The sequence below is a fragment of the Pogoniulus pusillus genome, chromosome 29 (assembly GCF_015220805.1).
Source record: "Pogoniulus pusillus isolate bPogPus1 chromosome 29, bPogPus1.pri, whole genome shotgun sequence".
NCBI classification, from domain to species: domain Eukaryota; kingdom Metazoa; phylum Chordata; class Aves; order Piciformes; family Lybiidae; genus Pogoniulus; species Pogoniulus pusillus.
This window is the reverse complement of record NC_087292.1, coordinates 1,763,234-1,784,061: the sequence shown is the minus strand read 5'-3', so window position 1 is coordinate 1,784,061 and position 20,828 is coordinate 1,763,234. Positions and strand designations below refer to the sequence as shown.

The window sequence follows — 20,828 nt, the reverse complement described above, 5'->3', positions numbered from 1 at the left end:
GCAGGGGTAAAACATGGGGGGCAGGAGTAAAACAGGGGGGCAGAGACAAAACATGGGGGCAGGGGTAAAACATGGGGGGCAGGGGTAAAACATGGGGGGCAGAGACAAAACATGGGGGCAGGGGTAAAACATGGGGGGCAGGGGTAAAACATGGGGGGCAGAGACAAAACATGGGGGCAGGGGTAAAACATGGGGGGCAGGGGTAAAACATGGGGGAGGGATTAAAACATGGGGGCAGGGGTAAAACATGGGGGCAGGGGTGAAACATGGGGGGCAGGGGTGAAACATGGGGGCAGGGGTGAAATATGGGGGGCAGGGGTGAAACATGGGGGGCAGGGGTGAAACATGGGGGCAGGGGTGAAATATGGGGGGCAGGGATTAAAACATGGGGGAGGGATTAAAACATGGGGGCAGGGGTAAAATATGGGGGGCAGAGACAAAACATGGGGGGCAGGGGTAAAACATGGGGGCAGGGGTAAAACATGGGGGCAGAGGTAAAACATGGGGGGCAGGGGTAAAACATAGGGGCAGGGGTAAAACATGGGGGGCAGAGACAAAACATGGGGATAGGAGTAAAACATGGGGGTAAGGATAAAACATGGGGGCAGGGATTAAAACATGGGGTAAGGATAAAACATGGGGGCAGGGATTAAAACATGGGGGTAAGGATAAAACATGGGGGCAGGGGTAAAACCTGTGCCCTCATCCCACTTTGATGTGAACACCAAAGGTGTTCATGTATGGTTTGAGATGCACCAGCTCAAGAGGCACTTGACATTGAGACCTGCTGCTGAGTCACTGAGTGAGGGAGGCAAATGTTGCTGAGTCATTCAAGCACAAGACATGGCTTCAGGTCTACCAGAGAGACTCAGACACCTCCAGGAATGCCAACTCACTCTGCCTGTGATTAGCTGAGGGCCAGGCTCTGGGGTAAGAAGCCAGAGTCAGTAGATGCTGGGAGATGGAATTTCTCTGGATCCACCATGGGGCTTGGGTGATGAAGTTGTTCATGGAAGCAAACACCAAAGAGCTGCCATAGAATCAATCACAGAACTGGCAGGGCTGGAAGGGACCTCAAGGACCATCCAGCTCCAACCCCTGCCATGAGCAGGGACACCTCACTCTACATCAGGCTGCCCACAGCCACAGCCAGCCTGGCCTTAAACACCTCCAGGGGTGAGGCTTCCACCACCTCCCTGGGCAACCTGTGCCAGGCTCTCACCACCCTCATGCTGAACAACTTCCTAAGGTCTAATCTCAATCTCCTCTAGCTTGGAGCCATCCTCCCCCCAGTCCTATCCCTGCCTGACACCCTCAGAAGTCCCTCCCCAGCTTTCCTGTAGCCCCCTTCAGACACTGCAAGGCCACAGTGAGGTCTGCTTGGAGCCTTCTCCTCTGCAGCTTGCACAGCCCCAACTCTCTCAGCCTGTCCCCACAGCAGAGCAGCTCCAGCCCTCTGCTCATCCTCCTGCCCTGGACACCTTCCAGCACACTGCATTAAATCTCTTTTCATTATTTTCTTGTCTAAGTGCCAGTGGGGGAGGCTGTGCTGCCTTCCCTCTAGATGTTTGTGACCAGCATTTCACAACAGGCAACCAGCAACAGAACAAGGGGACTCAGTCTCAAGTTGTGCTGGGGAAAGTATAGGCTGGATGTTAGGAGCAAGCTGTTGGCAGAGAGAGTGATTGGCACTGGAATGGGCTGCCCAGGGAGGTGGTGGAGTGGCTGTGGCTGGAGGTGTTGCAGCCAAGCCTGGCTGGGGCACTTAGTGCCATGGTCTGGTTGGTTGGGCAGGGCTGGGTGCTAGGTTGGGCTGGCTGAGCTTGGAGCTCTCTTCCAGCCTGCCTGATTCTCTGATTCTATGAACACAGAAATGAGTTTATGAGCTCCTGCACTTGGAATGCCCTCACTTACTTTTCTTCCCAAATCCATTTGCCAGAGTATTTGGTGCAGGCTGCTCTGCTTAAGGCCAGGGCTATTTCTCCATACTGACAAAGAGTGATGTAGTTTTACATCATATTTGGCTTTTGAATTCAAGCCTCTCTGCCCTTTCACCACAAGAGAACCAAGCAGCCCATTCCAGTGCCAATCACTCTCTCTGCCAGCAACTTCCTCCTAACATCCAGCCTAGACCTGCCCTGGCACAGCTTGAGGCTGTGTCCCCTTCTTCTGCTGCTGGCTGCCTGGCAGCAGAGCCCAACCCCACCTGGCTACAGCCTCCCTGCAGGCAGCTGCAGACAGCAATGAGCTCTGCCCTGAGCCTCCTCTGCTGCAGGCTGCACCCCCCCAGCTCCCTCAGCCTCTCCTCACAGGGCTGTGCTCCAGGCCCCTCCCCAGCCTTGCTGCCCTTCTCCAAACACCTTCCAGCACCTCAACATCTCTCTTTTGCTCCTTTCCCCCCAGTCCTATCACTACCTGACACCCTCAGAAGTCCCTCCCCAGCTTTCTTGTAGCCCCCTTCAGATTCTGGAAGGCCACAAGAAGGTCTCTTGGATCTCTCTGCAGAGTGAACAATCACCTCAATGGGTCTGGCTTGTGAGAGGCAAGGAAGGACAGAGCAGCACCAGCACAAATGTCTCAGACCTCTGTGCACACACATCAGAACTGAGGGGAAATGAGGCCCTTTGGAGCTGCAGCCCTTGTGAGTGCTGTAAAGCATCATTTGGGGAGTTGAGCTCTTCACAAGCCTCTCATTCACCCACAGCCCAGATCATCTCAAGCCACAGGATCACAGAATCTCTTAGCTTGGGAAGCCCTTCAAGCTCCTCAAGTCTCACACTGACACATCCTTGACTAAGCCAAGTCCCTCAGCACATCTCATCATTATCAATCACTGTGGTTGGGAAGGACCACCAGGACCATCCAGTCCAACCTTCATCCCAGCATCCTTCATCACCAGACCATAGCCTCAAGCACCACAGCCACTCTCCTTTTAAACCCCTCCAGGGATGGTGACTCCACCACCTCCCTGGGCTGCCTGTGCCAGTGCCTGAGCACCTGCTCAGGAAAGAACTTCCTCCTAACAGCCAACCTAAACCTCCCTTGATGCAACTTGAGGCCATTTCCTCTGGTCCTGTCATTAGTAACTGGGGAGAAGAGGCCAGCTCCAGCCTCACTGCAACCTCCTTTCAGGTAGCTGTAGAGGGCAATAAGGTCTCCTCTCCAAAAGCAGATCTTGACATGGGGTTTTTAACACCTTAAAACATGGGTTTAGGCTGAGGCAGGGCTAGGAGGGCACTGCAGGGTTTGCATCAGGAGAGTGCTTTGCCATTGGAATGGGCTGCCCAGGGAGGTGGTGGAGTCACCAGCCCTGGAGGTGTTGCAGCCAAGCCTGGCTGGGGCACTTAGTGCCATGGTCTGGTTGGTTGGGCAGGGCTGGGTGCTAGGTTGGGCTGGCTGACCTTGGAGCTCTCTTTCAACCTGGCTGATTCTATGATCTGAGCAGACTCTCTGCTTCCTTCTGCAGCTATTGCACTGCAACACAGCACCACAGAATGCCAGGCAGGGCTTGGGAGGCACCCCCAGAGATCAACCAGTCCAAGCTCCTTGCCAGAGCAGCATCACCCAGGGCAGGTCACCCAGGAACACATCCAGGTGGGGCTTGAAAGCCTCCAGAGAAGGAGACTCCAGAGCCTGTTCTGGCCAGAAGGTAACTGAGCTCAGGGATCTGAACTCCCAGCAATGTAAGTGCTGTGTCCTAGAGCAAAGGCAGAGAGGGCACAGGATGATAAAGGCCTTCACAGCTGGGACTTTCCTTGCCTACCTCTGCCCACCTGCAGCAGCCCTGCAAGGCATTCACCCTTCCTGTGTGTGCAACTGAGACATGGAACTAGGAGGCTCCCCCACTCCTTCCCCTCTGCTCCCAGCCTGATCTTGATTTCCTAGACCAGGTAAGTCTTTGGAGGAGTGACTGAGGGAGCTGGGGCTATGCCCCTGTGCTGGGCTCTGGTGAGGCCACAGCTCAGCACCTGCATCCAGGTAGGGGCACCTCAGTACAAGAGAGCTGTGGAGGTGCTGGAGGCAGTGCAGAGGAGGGCAGGGAAGCTGGGGAAGGGCTGGGGAAGAGATCTGATGAGGAGAGACTGAGGGAGCTGGGCATGGTTGGTGTGAGGAGGAGGAGGAGGCTGAGGGCAGAGCTCATCACTGCCTACAGCTGCCTGAGAGGAGGCTGTGCAGAGGCTGCTGCTGGGCTCTGCTCACAGGTAGCTGGAGGCAGAACAAGGGGGAATGGCCTCAGGCTGAGGCTGGGGAGGTCTGGATTGGATGTCAGGAGAAAGCTTTTAGGGAGAGAGTGGTCAGGGACTGGAATGAGCTGCCCAGGGAGGGGCTGGAGTCACCCAGCCTGGGGGTGTGTGAGGCTGGTTTGGATGTGGTGCTTGGGGCTATGGCTTAAGGTGACTCCTGTGGAGCAGGGCTCTAGGTTGGACCTGGGATGCTGAGGGGCTCTGCCCACCTGCATGCTGCTGTGATGCTGTGACATAGCCACGGTCTCCTAGGCTGGGACAGTGGGAGAAGGGAGAGGTCCCAGGGAGCAGAGCAAAGGGTGCAGAGATCCCAGGAGCTGTTTGCCACATCCAGAGTGTGACTGGAAACTTACTGGGAAGTCGTCCTGGGTAAGAGCCATTTTGTTGCACATCTCCAGGAAGTGCTTCAGGTACTCTTCATCCAGGATGAGGTACACAGGGACATGCCTCCTGCTGGAGGCCTCCAGCAGGTCACACAGGATCTCCATGTCTGTGAACAGATCCATCACAATTGCTATCACCTAAGGAGATAAGGGATGAAAACCAAGAGAGCTTTGAAATCCCATGCCCAGGTGGACTGCACACCCTTCAGCTGCGAGTTCAGACCTCCTGAGTTCTGCCTGTGGCCACAGGGAGACTGCTTCTGGACCTTTGCTTCTAACAGCCCTTGTGCCTCTGTGGCAGAGAAGATCACAGAAGCATAGAACCATGCAGGCTGGAAGAGAGCTCCAAGCTCAGCCAGCCCAGCCTAGCACCCAGCCCTGCCCAACCAACCAGACCATGGCACTAAGTGCCCCAGCCAGGCTTGGCTGCAACACCTCCAGCCACAGCCACTCCACCACCTCCCTGGGCAGCCCATTCCAGTGCCAATCACTCTCTCTGACAACAACTTCCTAACAACATCCAGCCTAGACCTGCCCTGGCACAGCTTGAGCCTCTGTCCCCTTCTTCTGCTGCTGGCTGCCTGGCAGCAGAGCCCAACCCCACCTGGCTACAGCCTCCCTGCAGGCAGCTGCAGGCAGCAATGAGCTCTGCCCTGAGCCTCCTCTGCTGCAGGCTGCACCCCCCCAGCTCCCTCAGCCTCTCCTCACAGGGCTGTGCTCCAGGCCCCTCCCCAGCCTTGCTGCCCTTCTCCAAACACCTTCCAGTGTCTCAACCACAAAGACATTCCCCACCCAAGCCACCTCCTGTCCCTTCTGCCGTGAGCAGACAGGAAGAGCTGCAAGGGAAATGCAGGTGCACAGACTCTGAATGTCATTCACAGAGTCAAAGACTGGGGTGGGTTGGAAGGGACCTTGAGGATGATCCAGTTCCACCCCTGGAGTGCAGCAGGTGTGAGTGAGGGTGGAGATGGCAGCAGAGAAAGGTCTCCTTTTGCTCAGGGAGGACAGACTGCCAGGCAGGGGAGAGGGTCTCTAGACAGGTGCCTACACATCCTTGTTCTAAGACTCCTTACAGGGGTGAGTAGACAAAACCATAAAGCCTGAGGGGAGGATCCCTTTGCCTTTCCCTGCTGGCAGTGCTCCTGCAAATGCAGCTGAAGAGGCAAGCAGCAGTTCAGAGAATCCTACAATGAAGGACCTCAAAGCTCATCCAGCTCCAACCCCCTGCCAGGGGCAGGGACCCCTCCCACCAGCACGGCTTTGCTATAGGGCACAGACTTTGTCACACTCACTTCAGTGCTGCCCAGATCAGCCTTGCTGTGCTTTCCACTCGTGGAGCATTCACCTTCTGATTCATTTCTTCAGGTGACTGCTCACAGAATCCTAGATTGGAAGGGACCTCAAAGCTCATCCATCTCCACCCCCTTGCCATGGCAGGGACACCTCCCACCAGCACAGGCTGCTCAAGGTCTCAGCCAGCCTGGCCTTGAACACCTCCAGGCAGGAGGCAGCCACAGCCTCCCTGGGCAGCCTGTGCCAGTCTCTCCCCACCCTCACTCTCAACAATCTCTTCCCCAGCTCCACTCTCCCTCTCCCCTCTCCCAGCTCAAAGCCATTGGCCCTCAGCCTGCCACTGCCAGCCCTTGTCCAGAGTCCCTCCCCAGCTCTCCTGCAGCCCCTGCAGGCACTGCAAGGCTGCTCTCAGCTCTCCCTGCAGCCTTCTCTCCTCCAGGCTGCACAGCCCCAACTCTCCCAGCCTGGCCCCACAGCACAGCTTCTGCAGCCTCTGCTCCTCTTGCTGGCCTCCTCTGGAGCCTCTGCAACAGCTCCAGGTCCTCCTTGTGCTGGAGAAACCAGAACTGGAGGCAGCAGACAGCTGCCTTGTGGCCTATGTGGATGCCTCCAGAAAGGCTTTTGGAGCCCAAGAGCTAAAATCACCTCTACTGTGGAGCCCAAGCCCAGACCTCCACTCTCTCACTCTAGCCCTGAGAGCTGGAGGCTCAAAGAACAACTCTTTGGTAGCCCTCAGCAGTGTTGTCTTTGCAGAAGCCTTATGAGGCTGTGAGAAGCTCCTCCACTCCTGAAATGCACCTCTCTGGCATGGATCAGCAGAATCAGCCCTGGCAGAGCTCTGGAGATCAGTGAGAAGCATCTTCAGCCTCCCAGACCAATGCTGCTGCTGGGCTACCAGGGCAGGCTTCACCACCACTTTCCAGGCTGGTCTTCAGCCAAAGACCTACAGCAATGTAGCCAAAAGGCTCTGAGGGGCTACACATCCCCTGGTGATGAAGCCAAGCAAAAAAAAACAGAGTCCAAATCGGGTGCAAGGCCTCAGGCAAGTTCCTGTTGGCCACACCTGCCTCACAATATTCCAGCTCGTCTCCAGGTCTGAGGCAGGCTTGGCCCTGGAACCAGCCTGAGCTTGGCATGGGAAGTTGGTGTGATGCAGTCAAGGCTCAGAGGCACTGCTTGCACCTGGCATGCACAGGAAGCCACAGAGAGCCACAGAATGGCAGGGCTTGGAAGGGACCTCTGGAGATGGAGTCCTACCCCCTGCCAGGGCAGGGACACCCAGAGCAGGCTGCACAGGAACACAGCCAGGGGTGGGTTTGAGTGGCTCCAGAGAAGGAGACTGCACAGCCTCTCTGGGCAGCCTGCTCCAGGGCTGCAGCACCCTCAAAGCAAGGAAGTTCCTCCTCGTGTTCAGGTGGAGCCTCCTCTGTTCAAATCTGTGCCTGTTACCTCTGGTCCTGTCACTGGGCACCACTGACCAAAGCCTGGTGCCACCCTCCTGCCAGCCTCCCTGTGGGTATTGATCAGCACTGATGAGATCCCCTCAGGCTTTTCCATACTTCCCCATAGTGTGCTTGGGATGGCTCAGCCCTTCCTCACCAGGCACTGCAGCCCTTCCTCCCCAGGCACTGCAGCCCTTCCTCCCCAGGCACTGCAGCCCTTCCTCCCCAGGCACTGCAGCCCTTCCTCCCCAGGCACTGCAGCCCTTCCTCCCCAGGCACTGCAGCCCTTCCTCACCAGGCACTGCAGCCCTTCCTCACCAGACACTGCAGCCCTTCCTCCCCAGGCACTGCAGCCCTTCCTCACCAGACACTGCAGCCCTTCCTCACCAGACACTGCAGCCCTTCCTCCCCAGGCACTGCAGCCCTTCCTCACCAGGCTCTGCAGCCCTTCCTCACCAGACACTGCAGCCCTTCCTCACCAGGCACTGCAGCCCTTCCTCACCAGGCACTGCAGCCCTTCCTCACCAGGCTCTGCAGCCCTTCCTCACCAGGCACTGCAGCCCTTCCTCACCAGGCACTGCAGCCCTTCCTCACCAGACACTGCAGCCCTTCCTCCCCAGGCACTGCAGCCCTTCCTCACCAGGCTCTGCAGCCCTTCCTCACCAGACACTGCAGCCCTTCCTCACCAGGCACTGCAGCCCTTCCTCACCAGGCTCTGCAGCCTTTCCTCACCAGACACTGCAGCCCTTCCTCACCAGACACTGCAGCCCTTCCTCACCAGGTTCTGCAGCCCTTCCTCACCAGGCACTGCAGCCCTTCCTCACCAGGCACTGCAGCCCTTCCTCACCAGACACTGCAGCCCTTCCTCACCAGGCTCTGCAGCCCTTCCTCACCAGGCTCTGCAGCCCTTCCTCACCAGGCTCTGCAGCCCTTCCTCCCCAGGCACTGCAGCCCTTCCTCACCAGGCTCTGCAGCCTTTCCTCACCAGGCACTGCAGCCTTTCCTCACCAGGCTCTGCAGCCCTTCCTCACCAGGCACTGCAGCCCTTCCTCACCAGGCACTGCAGCCCTTCCTCACCAGGCACTGCAGCCCTTCCTCCCCAGGCTCTGCAGCCTTTCCTCCCCAGAGCTGTTCCTGCCCCCTCAGCAGCCTTGTAGCCTTTGCTGTCCCCTCGCCAGCAGTTCCCTGTCCCTCTTGAACAGGGGAGCCCAGAACTGGACACAGGACTCCAGGTGCAACTTCACCAGGGCAGAGCAGAGGGGCAGGAGAACCTCCCTCAGCTGCTGCCCACACTCTCCATGCTACACCCCAGGATGGCCTTGGCCTGCTGGGCCACAAGGGCTCACTGCTGGCTCATGCCCATCCTGCCCCCAGCACTCCCCCAGCCCTTCTGCCCCAGAGCTGCTTCCCAGCAGCTCCCCCCTCAGCTGTGCTGCTGCAGGAGGTTCTTCCTCCCCGGGGGCAGGACCTTACACTTGCCCTTGCTGAACCTCTTCAGCTTCCCCTCTGCCCAGCTCTCAGCTTGCCCAGGTCACACTGGATGGCAGCAGAGCCTGGCAGTGGCTCAGCCACTCCTCCCACTTGTGTGCCACCAGCAAACTGCCTGAGGGTCCTCTCTGTGCCTTCATCCCCGTGGTTGATGAGGATGTTGAACAGGACTGGAGTCAGCACTGAGCCCTGGGGGAACACCACTGGCCACAGGCCTGCAACTGGACTGTGCCAGTGAGCACAACCCTCTGAGCTCTGTCCTTCAGCCACTCCTCAACCCACCTCACTCACCTCACCCACACTGCCTGAGCTTGCCCATGAGCATGCCATGGGAAATGGTGCCAAAGCCTTGCTGAAAGCAAGGCAGGCAACCTCCACTGCCCTTCCCTCCTCTCTCTGCCCACCCAGTTATGCCATCAGTCAAGGTCCTGCTGGTTTATGCCAGTGCTCACAGGTTCCTGCCCAGGAATGGCAGTGCCCATCAGCTGAGCTCACCGTGAGGCTGGGGCTGAGCTGGCAGCAGCATGTGGCACAGTCACCCACGGTGCCCAGTGCCCTGGGCTGGGGGCAGCAGGCTGCAGGCAGACCTGCATCTCCTGGCAGCTTTGTGGCACAGCTCTGGCATGGGCAAGGAGCATACACCACACCTAGCAGGGCAGCAGCTTGGGCAAGCTGCGTGGGGCCCTGTGTGACAGACTCCTCCTCTTCTGCAGGGGTCTGCCCTTGGCACCAGGAGGTGGAACAGGCCCCTCCCAGGTGCTGCCTTCACAGGAGGAACTGGGGGAGAGCTGCTAGTGGTGCTGCTGGCAGGCACCCACAGGGTGCTGGGCGAGAAGGGCTGGCAGCCCCATGTGCACTGCAGGGCAGTGAGGAGCACTCCAGTGGGGGGAGGTTGTGTCCTGTGCCAGGCTCACACAGGACAGGTCTGGCACCCATGGTGGGGCTGCCCAGGCACAGCTGTGCAGGAGCACACAAGAGTCTCTGAGCAAGCAGCTCAGCCAAAGCCCACAGCCAGGACGCCTGGGGGGAGCAGGACCCTGGGGGGCTTCCCTCTGAAGCCTGCTGAGAAGGTATTGGCACAAAACTGTAGTCTAAAGCCTCGAAGATCATTTCCAGGTCTCTAAACAGTGGAAGTGAGGTGCCCGAGAGCCATCTCCAGCTGAGGCTCCTGGCAGCTCAGCTCTCACGCTTCGCAGCGCTGCCCTCACCTCCGGCTCCGGTGCCTCCAGCCCGCTGCGTTCAGCGGTGACTGCCGCAGGGCTGGGGCTGGCTCAGAGCATCCCTGCTCAGCACCGTCCCGACCGCAGCCTCCCAGGCCGCTGCCAAGCCGCAGCTCAGGAACCCACAGCTCGCAGTTGCAGGGTTAGAGCTCAGCATTGCCAAACGCAGCGCCGGGAGCCGACAGCTCAGCGACTGCTGCGGCCTGCAGCCGGCAGCGCTCGGCAGCGGCAGCGCTCGGCAGCGGCAGCGCTCGGCAGCGGCAGCGCTCGGCAGCGGCAGCGCTCGGCAGCGCCCTGCGGCCGCGGCTGCCGTCCGGGCCGGTCCCAACCAGCGCGGCTGGTTCCGCGGCTCTGCCAGCAGCTGTGTGGCTTGGCTCGTTCCCCTGGCACTGCCACCAGCGACCCCTTCCACCGCCCCGGGCAGATGTGCAGCCAGCATCGGAGCTGGACCACGAGAGGGGAAAGAAGAGAGAGGGAGAGCTGGGAGCAGCGCGGAGCTCCCCCTCCAGCCGACGGAGCCGGCGATGGCATCAGGGACTGAGGGCCAAGGTGTGGCTGCACCGCGTCGCCTGGGTCTGCAGGAGGGGAGAGCTCCCATCCAGAGCACAGCTTCAGAGAGGGCTGCTGGAGCACGGCAAAGCCGAGAGACAAACCACACCAGCCACAGGCACCCAGCAACCGACTGCTCCCTTAGCTGCTCAGCCAGGACAAAGAGAATCAGGCAGGCTGGAAGAGAGCTCCAAGCTCCTCCAGCCCAGCCTAGCACCCAGCCCTGCCCAACCAACCAGACCATGGCACTAAGTGCCCCAGCCAGGCTTGGCTTCAACACCTCCAGCCACGGCCACTCCACCACCTCCCTGGGCAGCCCATTCCAGTGCCAATCACTCTCTCTGGGAAATGTGCTGCTGCCGAACATCAGCTGATGCTGCCCTGTGAGACACAGCAGAGCTCTGCCAGCAGCATTCTCATGTCTGCAGGGCCCCGGGAAAGCATTCAGGGGATCTCAGCATCGCAGCCCAGCAGCACTGTACTGTACCCCAGGAGGTGCTGGTACCCCAGGAGAGCTGGAGCAAAAGAAAGCCCAAAGAGCCAAGCAGAGCCTGGGCTGCAGCAAGAGCAGTGTGGGCAGCAGGGTGAGGGAGGGGATTCTGCCCCTCTGCACCCTCTGCTCAGACCCCACCTGGAGCACTATGCCCAGCTCTGGAGCCCCTGGGACAGGAAAGATCTGGAGGTGCTGGAAGGTGTCCAGAGCAGGGCCAGGAGGATGAGCAGAGGGCTGGAGCTGCTCTGCTGTGGGGACAGGCTGAGAGTTGGGGCTGTGCAGGCTGGAGAGGAGAAGGCTCCAAGCAGACCTTACTGTGGCCTTGCAGTGTCTGAAGGGGGCTGCAGGAAAGCTGGGGAGGGACTTTTGAGGGTGTCAGGTAGTGACAGGACTGGGGAGAATGGATCCAAGCCACAGGAGGAGAGATTAAGATTAGACTTTAGGAAGAAATTCTTCAACATGAGGGTGGTGAGAGCCTGGCACAGGTTGCCCAGGGAGGTGGTGGAAGCCTCATCCCTGGGGGTGTTTAAGGGCAGGCTGGATGTGGCTATGGGTGCCCTGATCTGATGTGAGGTGTCCAGCCCATGGCAGGGGTTGAAGCTGGATGACCCTTGAGGGCCCTTCCAGCCCTGTGCACTATTGGGAGTGCAGAAATGGCAGCAGAGCATCAGGAAGCAAGGGGCTGCCTGCACAGCTCCTGCCACTTCCAGCAGAAGGAGGTTTTATCTCTGGGGTTCCCTTTTGTCTTTAGGAGACACAGAGGTGGTAACCCTTTGGATGGTTTGATGAGGAAAATGAGTCAGCAACTGCTTGGAAGTTGTGTCACTGGGGTTGTGAACCAGCTGGAGCTGCTGTCAATTACCAGGTGAATCACGGGAAGCCCTGGCCAGAGCTGCCAGCCCAGAAGCCAGTAAACCTCTGGCAATAAAGCTGGCTGAAAACTCCTTCCCACTTCATGCAACAGGTGAAAAAAACGTGTCTGAAAACATCCCAGTTCTGGGGGGGGGACACTGCCAGTGTGGGACACTCTCAGCCAAAACAAATCTGAAGAGCTCAGAAAGTCCTCGGGCAATGCAAAGCAGCTGCTGCCTGAGCAATCTGCCTGCAGCTACAGAGGAGTTCCTGGGAACTGAGAGGGCAGCAGGAAGGTTTTCCTGTGGTTGCAAGGACCATAATGTCACCAGAGAGCTGGGACACGTGGGGGCATTTGCTTGGTAATCATTTACTTGGTGCCTTCAAGGCCACACCTGGAGTGCTGTGTCCAGTTCTGGGCTCCTCCATTGCAGAGAGCTGCTGAGGTGCTGGAAGGTGTTTGGAGCAGGGCAGCAAGGCTGGGGAGGGGCCTGGAGCACAGCCCTGTGAGGAGAGGCTGAGGGAGCTGGGGGGGTGCAGCCTGCAGCAGAGGAGGCTCAGGGCAGAGCTCATTGCTGCCTGCAGCTGCCTACAGGGAGGCTGTAGCCAGGTGGGGTTGGGCTCTGCTGCCAGGCAGCCAGCAGCAGAAGAAGGGGACAGAGGCTCAAGCTGTGCCAGGGCAGGTCTAGGCTGGATGTTGTTAGGAAGTTGTTGTCAGAGAGAGTGATTGGCACTGGAATGGGCTGCCCAGGGAGGTGGTGGAGTGGCTGTGGCTGGAGGTGTTGCAGCCAAGCCTGGCTGGGGCACTTAGTGCCATGGTGTGGTTGGTTGGGCAGGGCTGGGTGCTAGGTTGGGCTGGCTGAGCTTGGAGGTCTCCTCCAGCCCAGCTGACCCTATCATTCTGCCATGACTATGTCTTAATCTCTGGTACTGAGAAGGATCCAAAGTGTCCCAGAACACTTCCCAGCTCACCTCAGCTATCAGCTGCCTGCAAGGGCAAACAAAGCTTTTTGTCACTGACTTCCCAGACAAAGCCTCCCATATTTGCCTACAAAGGTGCAGCAGAAGCTGAGGCTTGAAGGGCTGCTTGCACCTGAGCAGGAACATCTGTGGCAGAATGGTCTCCTTCTGGGAAAAAAAAGAGGCCCAAAGATCCCAATTTAGCTCATTTCACCCCCAAGTTCCAGTGCTCTGTGGCTCTCTGGGGGTTCCCAGCATCCTGGGCTGCTGTGTGACTCCAGCTCAGTGTGCTGGGGACAGCAGAGCTTTGTTTGCTCAGCAGATGATGACAGATAAGAGCACAGCTCAGTGTCTTGGCACAGAGGAAATCCAGGCAGCATTGCTCTTTCTGCAGCAGGCAGCAATAAGTTTAAAGGAGTGACTGTGCATTTAAATAGGAAATTACTGGAGTGATAAGAGACATTCCCTGGGAGCTGACTGGTGAAAAGTGAACTTTGCATTAGAGCCTTACTCAGGATCACCAAAGCTGTCGAAATGAATACCCCAAAAGAAAATTAATATGGATGGAAGAGATGAGAAGAAAGCAGCAGAGGATGAAGGCAACAGAAGCTGGAGGAGTGTCTGAGATGCAGTGGTCCAAGCTGCCTCTGCACTGTGCAGTCAAGCAGCAAACCGAGAAGAAACAAGGAGGAGCATGAGTGAGTAAACCTGTGGCAGGGCTCTGCTTGGCAGGCGAGCAGAGGCAGGAGTCACCCAGGATTTATTGCAGCCAAGGGCTGGCAACCTCCACCCAACAGACACTGTGCTGTGGTGCCCAGGGGCTGATCCCACCTCGGCCCCAGCCCGGCACAGACATCGTGTTTAGGAGACACGAAGACTTATCCTGACTGACTCCAGACCACAGGCAGGGGGTTGCAGTCCCACAAGCTCGCTCAGCTCCTGCTCCCTCCTGCGGGAGCTCACCGCTGCTGTCCTCTTGTCCTGCTTGAGGTGATGTCCGGGGGCTCACAGAAAGCCTGTGGCTGCGCAGGCTCCCCGGCAGAGGGTGGCTGGGGCACGCTTGCTGCCCGAGGACAGCTGAGGGTTCTCTCTGCATGCCCAGCCACTCGCTTTGGAGAGCCAGATTGCTGCCTGGGTTGGCCAAGCCCTCTGAGATCATCCAGTCCAATCAGCAGCCCAACACCACCATGGCCACTAAACCACATCCCAGAGTGCCATGGCCACAGGGTTGTGGAACACCTGCAGGGCTGGGGACTCCACCACCCCCCTGGGCAGCCTGTGCCAATCCCTCACCGCTCTTGCAGCAAAGCAGTTTTTCCTCATCTCCAACCTGAGCCTCTCCTGGCACAACTTCAGGCCATTTCCTCTCCTTCTAGCACCTGATCCTAGAGAAAAGAGCCCAAGCCCCACCTGGCTCCAACCTCCTTTCAGGTGTTGGCTCCAGGCTCTGGTGCTGTACTCTGCACAGCTGCAATCACAGCCTCGGAGCGCCTTAAAGGGCACCGCTTGCAGGACGTGAAAGCCCAGCTGGAAAGAAGCCACAGCACGGGGAAGGGGCAGGAAAGGGCAGGGGCAGCCTGCAGACGATGCCCGGTCTCTGGAGCCCGCCGGGAGCTCGGCGCAGGGCCGTGGGGCGGGCAGCAGCAGCCGGGCGCAGCGGTGCGGGGCGGTGCGGGGCGGTGCGGGGCGTACGTACCGTGCGCGCCCGGCTGAGCAGCGAGCGCAGCAGGTCCTTGACGCTGTTGGCTTTGTTCCTCTGGAAGATGACAGTGGCCTGAGTCTGCCCAGCCAGGGTGAAGAGAGGTGCCCCTGGCCAGCCCAGCTCCAGCTCTGGAGGGTGCACGTCGGACATGAGCGGGAAGTAGGTGCCCGAAGTCAGTTCGGAGTTGAGGGAGGATCTGTCTCCCGGGTCCGCATCCCCAGGGTCGGCCTCTCTGTCTGTCGCGGCGCCGGCAGCCGGGAGGCTTTGGCTCCGCTGCTGGCTCATGTACTCCATGTCCAGGAGCGAGAGGAAGGGCAGCTCCCGCTCCTCGGCCAGGGCGCTCAGGTAGCCTGGCTCGCCCTGCTCCAGGAAGGCATCGACGGCCAGCCTGGCGGTCTCGCTGTGCTGCAGCACCAGCGGGCTGGGCTCCCTCCACCACGGCTTCCTCAGCTGCTCCAGCCGGCTCCTCAGCGGCCCGGACACCCCTTGCTGGCCCCCATAGCTGCGGTGCAGCTGAGGTCTCACCTCTGCTGCTACGTAGTTGAACATAACCGGAGCTGGCGATGCCACGAAGCGCCCCTCCAGCTGGGTTGGTCTTCTGCCCGACTTCAGGGCTCTTCTGCCCCTCTTGCGCTCCTGAGCTCCTCCCAACAGGTTCCTTCAGGACTCAGCATGAGCTCCACTCCTCCACGTGGGAGTTAATCACCAGGTACAGCCTCCCACTCAGGGGGAGGAGCTGGTTTTGCTCAGCTGCCTCCCTTGGCATCCCCAGACACACACCTGCCACTCGGCGCTTGGAGTGTCCCTTTTGCAAGGGGAGGAAGATCAGCTCCTCACGCTGCTCCTTCCCGTCCCAGGGCTGCCCTCCCCTTCTCTCCTCAGCAGTCCCCACCCTGGGCCAAGCAAGCTCTGACCTGTTCTGTCCCTCGCTGTGCTCGCAGTGGAAACGCAGATGCTGGAACTTGTTCCTGCTTGAAATCTGCTCCACATCAACCCTGCTGCTTGGTGTCAGGCTGAAAACCAAACTCCCCGAGTGGGTAACCAGGCTGGGCCCAGAAGGCAGAGCTGATGCTCCTCCTCAGCTGTTCTGGGGAGGCCAGGGTCTGCCAGGCTGGCACCTGGCAGAGAAGCCAAATGTGACCTCTTTCGGTGCTGCTGTCCCAGCGTCCGTGGGAAGCACAGCAGGGATCGTGGCCTGGGAGGGATCTCTAAAGCTTGTGCAGTGCATTGGATACCAAAGGCTACCAAAGCAGTAGCCCAGGTGGGCTTCTAGCACCTCCCTGCAGAGCCTTCAAGGAAAGGCCATGCAAAGTGCCGAGTCTGGTGCTGGGGCAGTGCTGAGGCTCTCCACAGGCTGCTTGCTCTGTGATTGGCTCACTTCAGAGCCCCCAAAGCTGTCTTTGGAGAAGGAGCAGGCATCAATCTGTGATTTCAGATGCTGGGGGCAGGAGCACTCCATGCAGGACATGGAAAAACGTGCAGAGTGGGCACACAGTGGGCTGCAGTGTGACCTCCCCCACCCAGGTCAGCTCACTAAAGTCCACAGGGGCTAAGCAGAGGATGCAGGGCTGGCTGGATAGCTGATCTGATCAGCTGGCCTCTTATCCACAGGCCCCAGGCCCCCTGTAAGTGAAGTCCATCCAGGCTAGACAGAGCTATCTCAAAGCTCTGTGTCTGCTCTCTGCTCCACCAGTCTACAGGCAGTGGAGAGAGCCAGGCCTGAGTGGGAGCCTGCAAAGCCAGGGTCCTAAGTCAGCTGGGGTGAATCGTGTCCACAAGGGACTAGCACTCTCTGTGGGCTGCAGCAATGTACCCAGGTGGCCAAGAGGACCACCAGCATCCTGCTCTGGATCAGCAATGGTGAGGCCAGCAGGAAGAGGGAAGAAGTGATCACATCCCTGCATCAGCAGTGGCGAGGCCAGCAGGAAGAGGGGAGAAGTGATCATGTCCCTGCATCAGCAGTGGTGAGGCCAGCAGGAAGAGGGAAGAAGTGATCATGTTCCTGGAACAGCAATGATAAGGCCAGCAGGAAGAGGGAAGAAGTGATCATGTCCCTGCATCAGCAATGGTGAGGCCACACCTTGAAGCCTGGGCTGAGTTCTGGAGACCTCACTACAATGACAGAGTAAGTCCAGAGAAGGGCAACAAAGCTGGGGAGGAGCTGGAGGGGAGGGGTGCTGGTGTGGAGAAGAGGAGGCTGAGGGAGACCTCATTGCTCTCTACAGCTCCCTGAAAGGAGGCTGCAGTGAGCTGGGGGTTGGGCTCCTGCCTAGTTTCAGGTAATAGGAGGAGAGGAGATCTGAAATTGTGCCAGGGCAAGGCTAGGTTGGAGAGGAGGAAAACATTCTTAGCTGCAAGAGTGGTGAGGGATTGGCACAGGCTGCCCAGGGGGGTGGTGGAGTGCCCAGCCCTGGATGTGCTCAAGAGAGCCCTGTCCATGGCACTGTGGGATATGGTTTAGTGGCCATGGTGGTGCTGGGTTGGTAGTTGGAGCTGATGATCTCAGAGGGCTTTTCCAATCCAACCAGCTGCAGGACTGTGGGATTCTCCTTCCTGGAAAGAGTGTGGTTACAAGGTTCGTTTTGTGCCAGACTGCTGCTGAGCCTGCAAAGAGATTTCCTCTGTCTCCAGCTGCTGGCTGGCAGTGATTTGCTCTCCCTCCAGCAACTTCTCCTGAACCTCAGGACACAGAATCACAGAAGATGTCAACACCTCCAGGCTGGGCTTCTTCGGTGCTTCTAGGGAGTGAGGGACCTCAGCCTGCAGCAGACATCTGACACGGGTCAGATGCAAAGTGCCTCTTCCCTCTCTGCCCTGAGCAGGAATGCTCAGACAGAGGGACAGAGCTTCTTCATGCGACATCTAAAAGCAGGCGAGGGGAGACCCTGCCCCTGCCGGCTGGCAAACAGATCACTGCCTCTGACTGGTGCTCCACAGCCTGATTGGCCGAGGCAGGATGTGGGAACCACACCAGCTGGAGGTGTTGGCTGCTCACACCAGGGGCTGAAGGCAGAGACCACGTCCCCCTGCCCGGTCAGTGCCCCTGAGCTCGGCCAGGAGCAGCAGGCAGCGCTGCATTCTTAGGTCCCCCTGCTCCTGCTCCACCAGCTCCTTCCCTGGGCTTTCCAGACGCTGGACCTGCTGCTTCCTGCCCGAGCAGAGGTGGAAGGGAGCCTGCCAAATGGCTTCGTGGCAGCACAGCTCTTGGAGAGCGCTCCCCTGGGGGCAGATCTCTTCCTGCCCTCCCTACTGCAGGCTGAAATCCTGCCCCCAAAGATCACAGCGCTCAGACTCACTCAACCAGAGGTGTTTCTGGAAGGCATCAGCACAGCAGTGCTCTGCTGAGCAGGTGCAAGCAGCAAGTGCAGCTGGGTGAGGCAAGTCCTCATTTTAGCTGCTGCGTGGAGATTTGTCTCAGCCCTGGAGCCACAGCCAGAGCAAAGTGTCCCAGAGGCCCACCCATGGCCCAGGCGTCTGCCCAAAGCTCCTGGCCACAGCAGTGCAGCATTAGGCTCTTAAACACAGCAGCAGCAGCAGCCAAATTCATTGCCTCGTGGTTGCCATGCCCGGGGTAAGACTCTCCCAAAGCAGAGGGGAGACAGCTTTGCACCCCCCCAGCTGGAGGGGGGTGCTGGGCACCAGCTGCCAGCTAGAGGCCAATCGAACTGCTGGTGCTGGCAGGGGATGGTCCTGGCAGGAATGGTCCTGGCAGGGGTGATGCTGGCAGGGAGTGATGCTGGCAGGGGGTGATGCTGGCAGGGGGTGATGCTGGCAGGGGGTGATGCTGGCAGGGGTGGTGCTGGCAGGGGTGATGCTGGCAGGGGGTGATGTTGTCGGGGGGTGGTGCTGTCGGGGGGTGGTGCTGGCGGGGGGTGGTTCTGGCAGGGGTGGTTCTGGCAGGGGGTGATGCTGGCAGGGGTGATGCTGGCGGGGGGTGGTGCTGGCAGGGGTGGTGCTGGCAGGGGGTGGTTCTGGCAGGGGGTGGTTCTGGCAGGGGGTGGTTCTGGCAGGGGGTGGTGCTGGCGGGGATGGTGCTGGCGGGGATGGTGCTGGCGGGGGTAGTGCTGGTGGGGATGGTGCTGGCGGGGGTAGTGCTGGCAGGGGTGATGTTGGCAGGGAGTGGTTCTGGCAGGGGGTGGTTCTGGCAGGGGGTGGTGCTGGTGGGGATGGTGATGGCAGGGGTAGTGCTGGCAGGGGTGATGTTGGCAGGGGTGGTGCTGGCAGGGGTGATGCTGGCAGGGGGTGATGCTGGCAGGGGGTGGTGCTGGCAGGGGTGATGCTGGCGGGGGATGGTGCTGGCAGGGGTTGATGCTGGCGGGGGGTGGTGCTGGCAGGGGTGATGCTAGCAGGGGTGGTTCTGGCAGGGGTGATGCTGGCAGGGGTGATGCTGGCAGGGGGTGGTGCTGGCAGGGGTGATGCTGGCAGGGGGTGATGCTGGCAGGGGTGGTTCTGGCAGGGGTGATGCTGGCGGGGGCGGTGCTGGCGGGGGCGGTGCTGGCGGGGGTAGTGCTGGCAGGTGTGATGCTGGCGGGGGGTGATGCTGGCAGGGGTGATGCTGGCAGGGGATGGTGCTGGCAGGGGTGATGCTGGCAGGGGTGGTTCTGGCAGGGGTGATGCTGGCGGGGGCGGTGCTGGCGGGGGTAGTGCTGGCAGGTGTGATGCTGGCGGGGGGTGATGCTGGCAGGGGGTGATGCTGGCAGGGGGTGATGCTGGCAGGGGGTGGTGCTGGCAGGGGTGATGCTGGCGGGGGATGGTGCTGGCGGGGGGTGATGCTGGCGGGGGGTGATGCTGGCAGGGGGTGATGCTGGCAGGGGGTGGTGCTGGCAGGGGTGATGCTGGCGGGGGATGGTTCTGGCGGGGGGTGTTGCTGGCGGGGGGTGATGCTGGCAGGGGGTGATGCTGGCAGGGGGTGGTGCTGGCAGGGGTGATGCTGGCGGGGGCGGTGCTGGCGGGGGCGGTGCTGGCGGGGGTAGTGCTGGCAGGTGTGATGCTGGCGGGGGGTGATGCTGGCAGGGGGTGATGCTGGCAGGGGTGATGCTGGCGGGGGATGGTGCTGGCGGGGGGTGATGCTGGCGGGGGGTGATGCTGGCAGGGGTGGTTCTGGCAGGGGTGATGCTGGCAGGGGTGATGCTGGCGGGGGGTGGTGCTGGCAGGGGGTGGTGCTGGCAGGGGGTGATGCTGGCAGGGGTGATGCTGGCAGGGGGTGGTGCTGGCAGAGGGTGGTTCTGGCAGGGGTGGTGCTGGCAGGGGTGATGCTGGCAGGGGGTGGTGCTGGCAGGGGGTGGTGCTGGCAGGGATGGTGCTGGCGGGGATGGTGCTGGCGGGGATGGTGCTGGCGGGGGTAGTGCTGGCAGGGGTGATGCTGGCAGGGGTGATGCTGGCGGGGGGTGGTTCTGGCAGGGGGTGGTGCTGGCAGGGGGTGATGCTGGCAGGGGTGATGCTGGCAGGGGGTGGTGCTGGCAGAGGGTGGTTCTGGCAGGGGTGGTGCTGGCAGGGGTGATGCTGGCAGGGGGTGGTTCTGGCAGGGGGTGGTGCTGGCAGGGATGGTGCTGGCGGGGATGGTGCTGGCGGGGATGGTGCTGGCGGGGGTAGTGCTGGCAGGGGTGATGCTGGCAGGGGTGATGCTGGCAGGGGGTGGTGCTGGCAGAGGGTGGTTCTGGCAGGGGTGGTGCTGGCAGCGGTGATGCTGGCAGGGGGTGGTTCTGGCAGGGGGTGGTTCTGGCAGGGGGTGGTGCTGGCAGGGATGGTGCTGGCGGGGATGGTGCTGGCGGGGGTAGTGCTGGCAGGGGTGATGTTGGCAGGGGTGATGCTGGCAGGGGGTGATGCTGGCAGGGGGTGGTGCTGGCAGGGGGTGATGGTGGCAGGGGGTGATGCTGGCAGGGGTGATGCTGGTGGGGGTGGTGCTGGCGGGGGTGATGCTGGTGGGGGTGATGCTGGCTGCCTGCCCAGGGCTGTGACCAGCAAGTAGGTTCTTTCCAGGAGACAGTCTGAGGTCCCTACCACCTACATGCCACGCAGAGAAGCCGTGGTGTGGCCAGAATGTCGCTCTGGTGGCCCTTCGAGGTCCCCCCCTGAGCCACTCAGGCTGTCAATTCACAGCTGCCATGAGAAGGACCACAGTGAGCCTCTGCCCCAGGCTGCTGCCCTGCAGTGAGCAAGTGAAAAAGCACTTTCAGACACCTCCTCTTCCTCCTCTCCTTCC

The 20,828-nt window shown here is 60.2% G+C and overlaps 1 protein-coding gene across 1 annotated transcript in view; it reads right to left on the bottom strand.

Annotated features, from left to right (window-relative positions):
* Positions 1 to 15,241, bottom strand: part of FAM83C (family with sequence similarity 83 member C) — a 35,037-nt gene extending 19,796 nt beyond the window's left edge. Inside the window, exons 1-2 of the mRNA XM_064167851.1 lie at positions 14,621 to 15,241; positions 4,598 to 4,765 (exon numbers count right to left, since the gene is read on the bottom strand). Of these exons, the coding sequence (XP_064023921.1) occupies positions 4,598 to 4,765; positions 14,621 to 15,175 (723 nt within the window). The 5' untranslated portion in view covers positions 15,176 to 15,241. The remainder of the gene's footprint in view (positions 1 to 4,597; positions 4,766 to 14,620) is intronic.
* Positions 15,242 to 20,828: the final 5,587 nt, after the last annotated feature.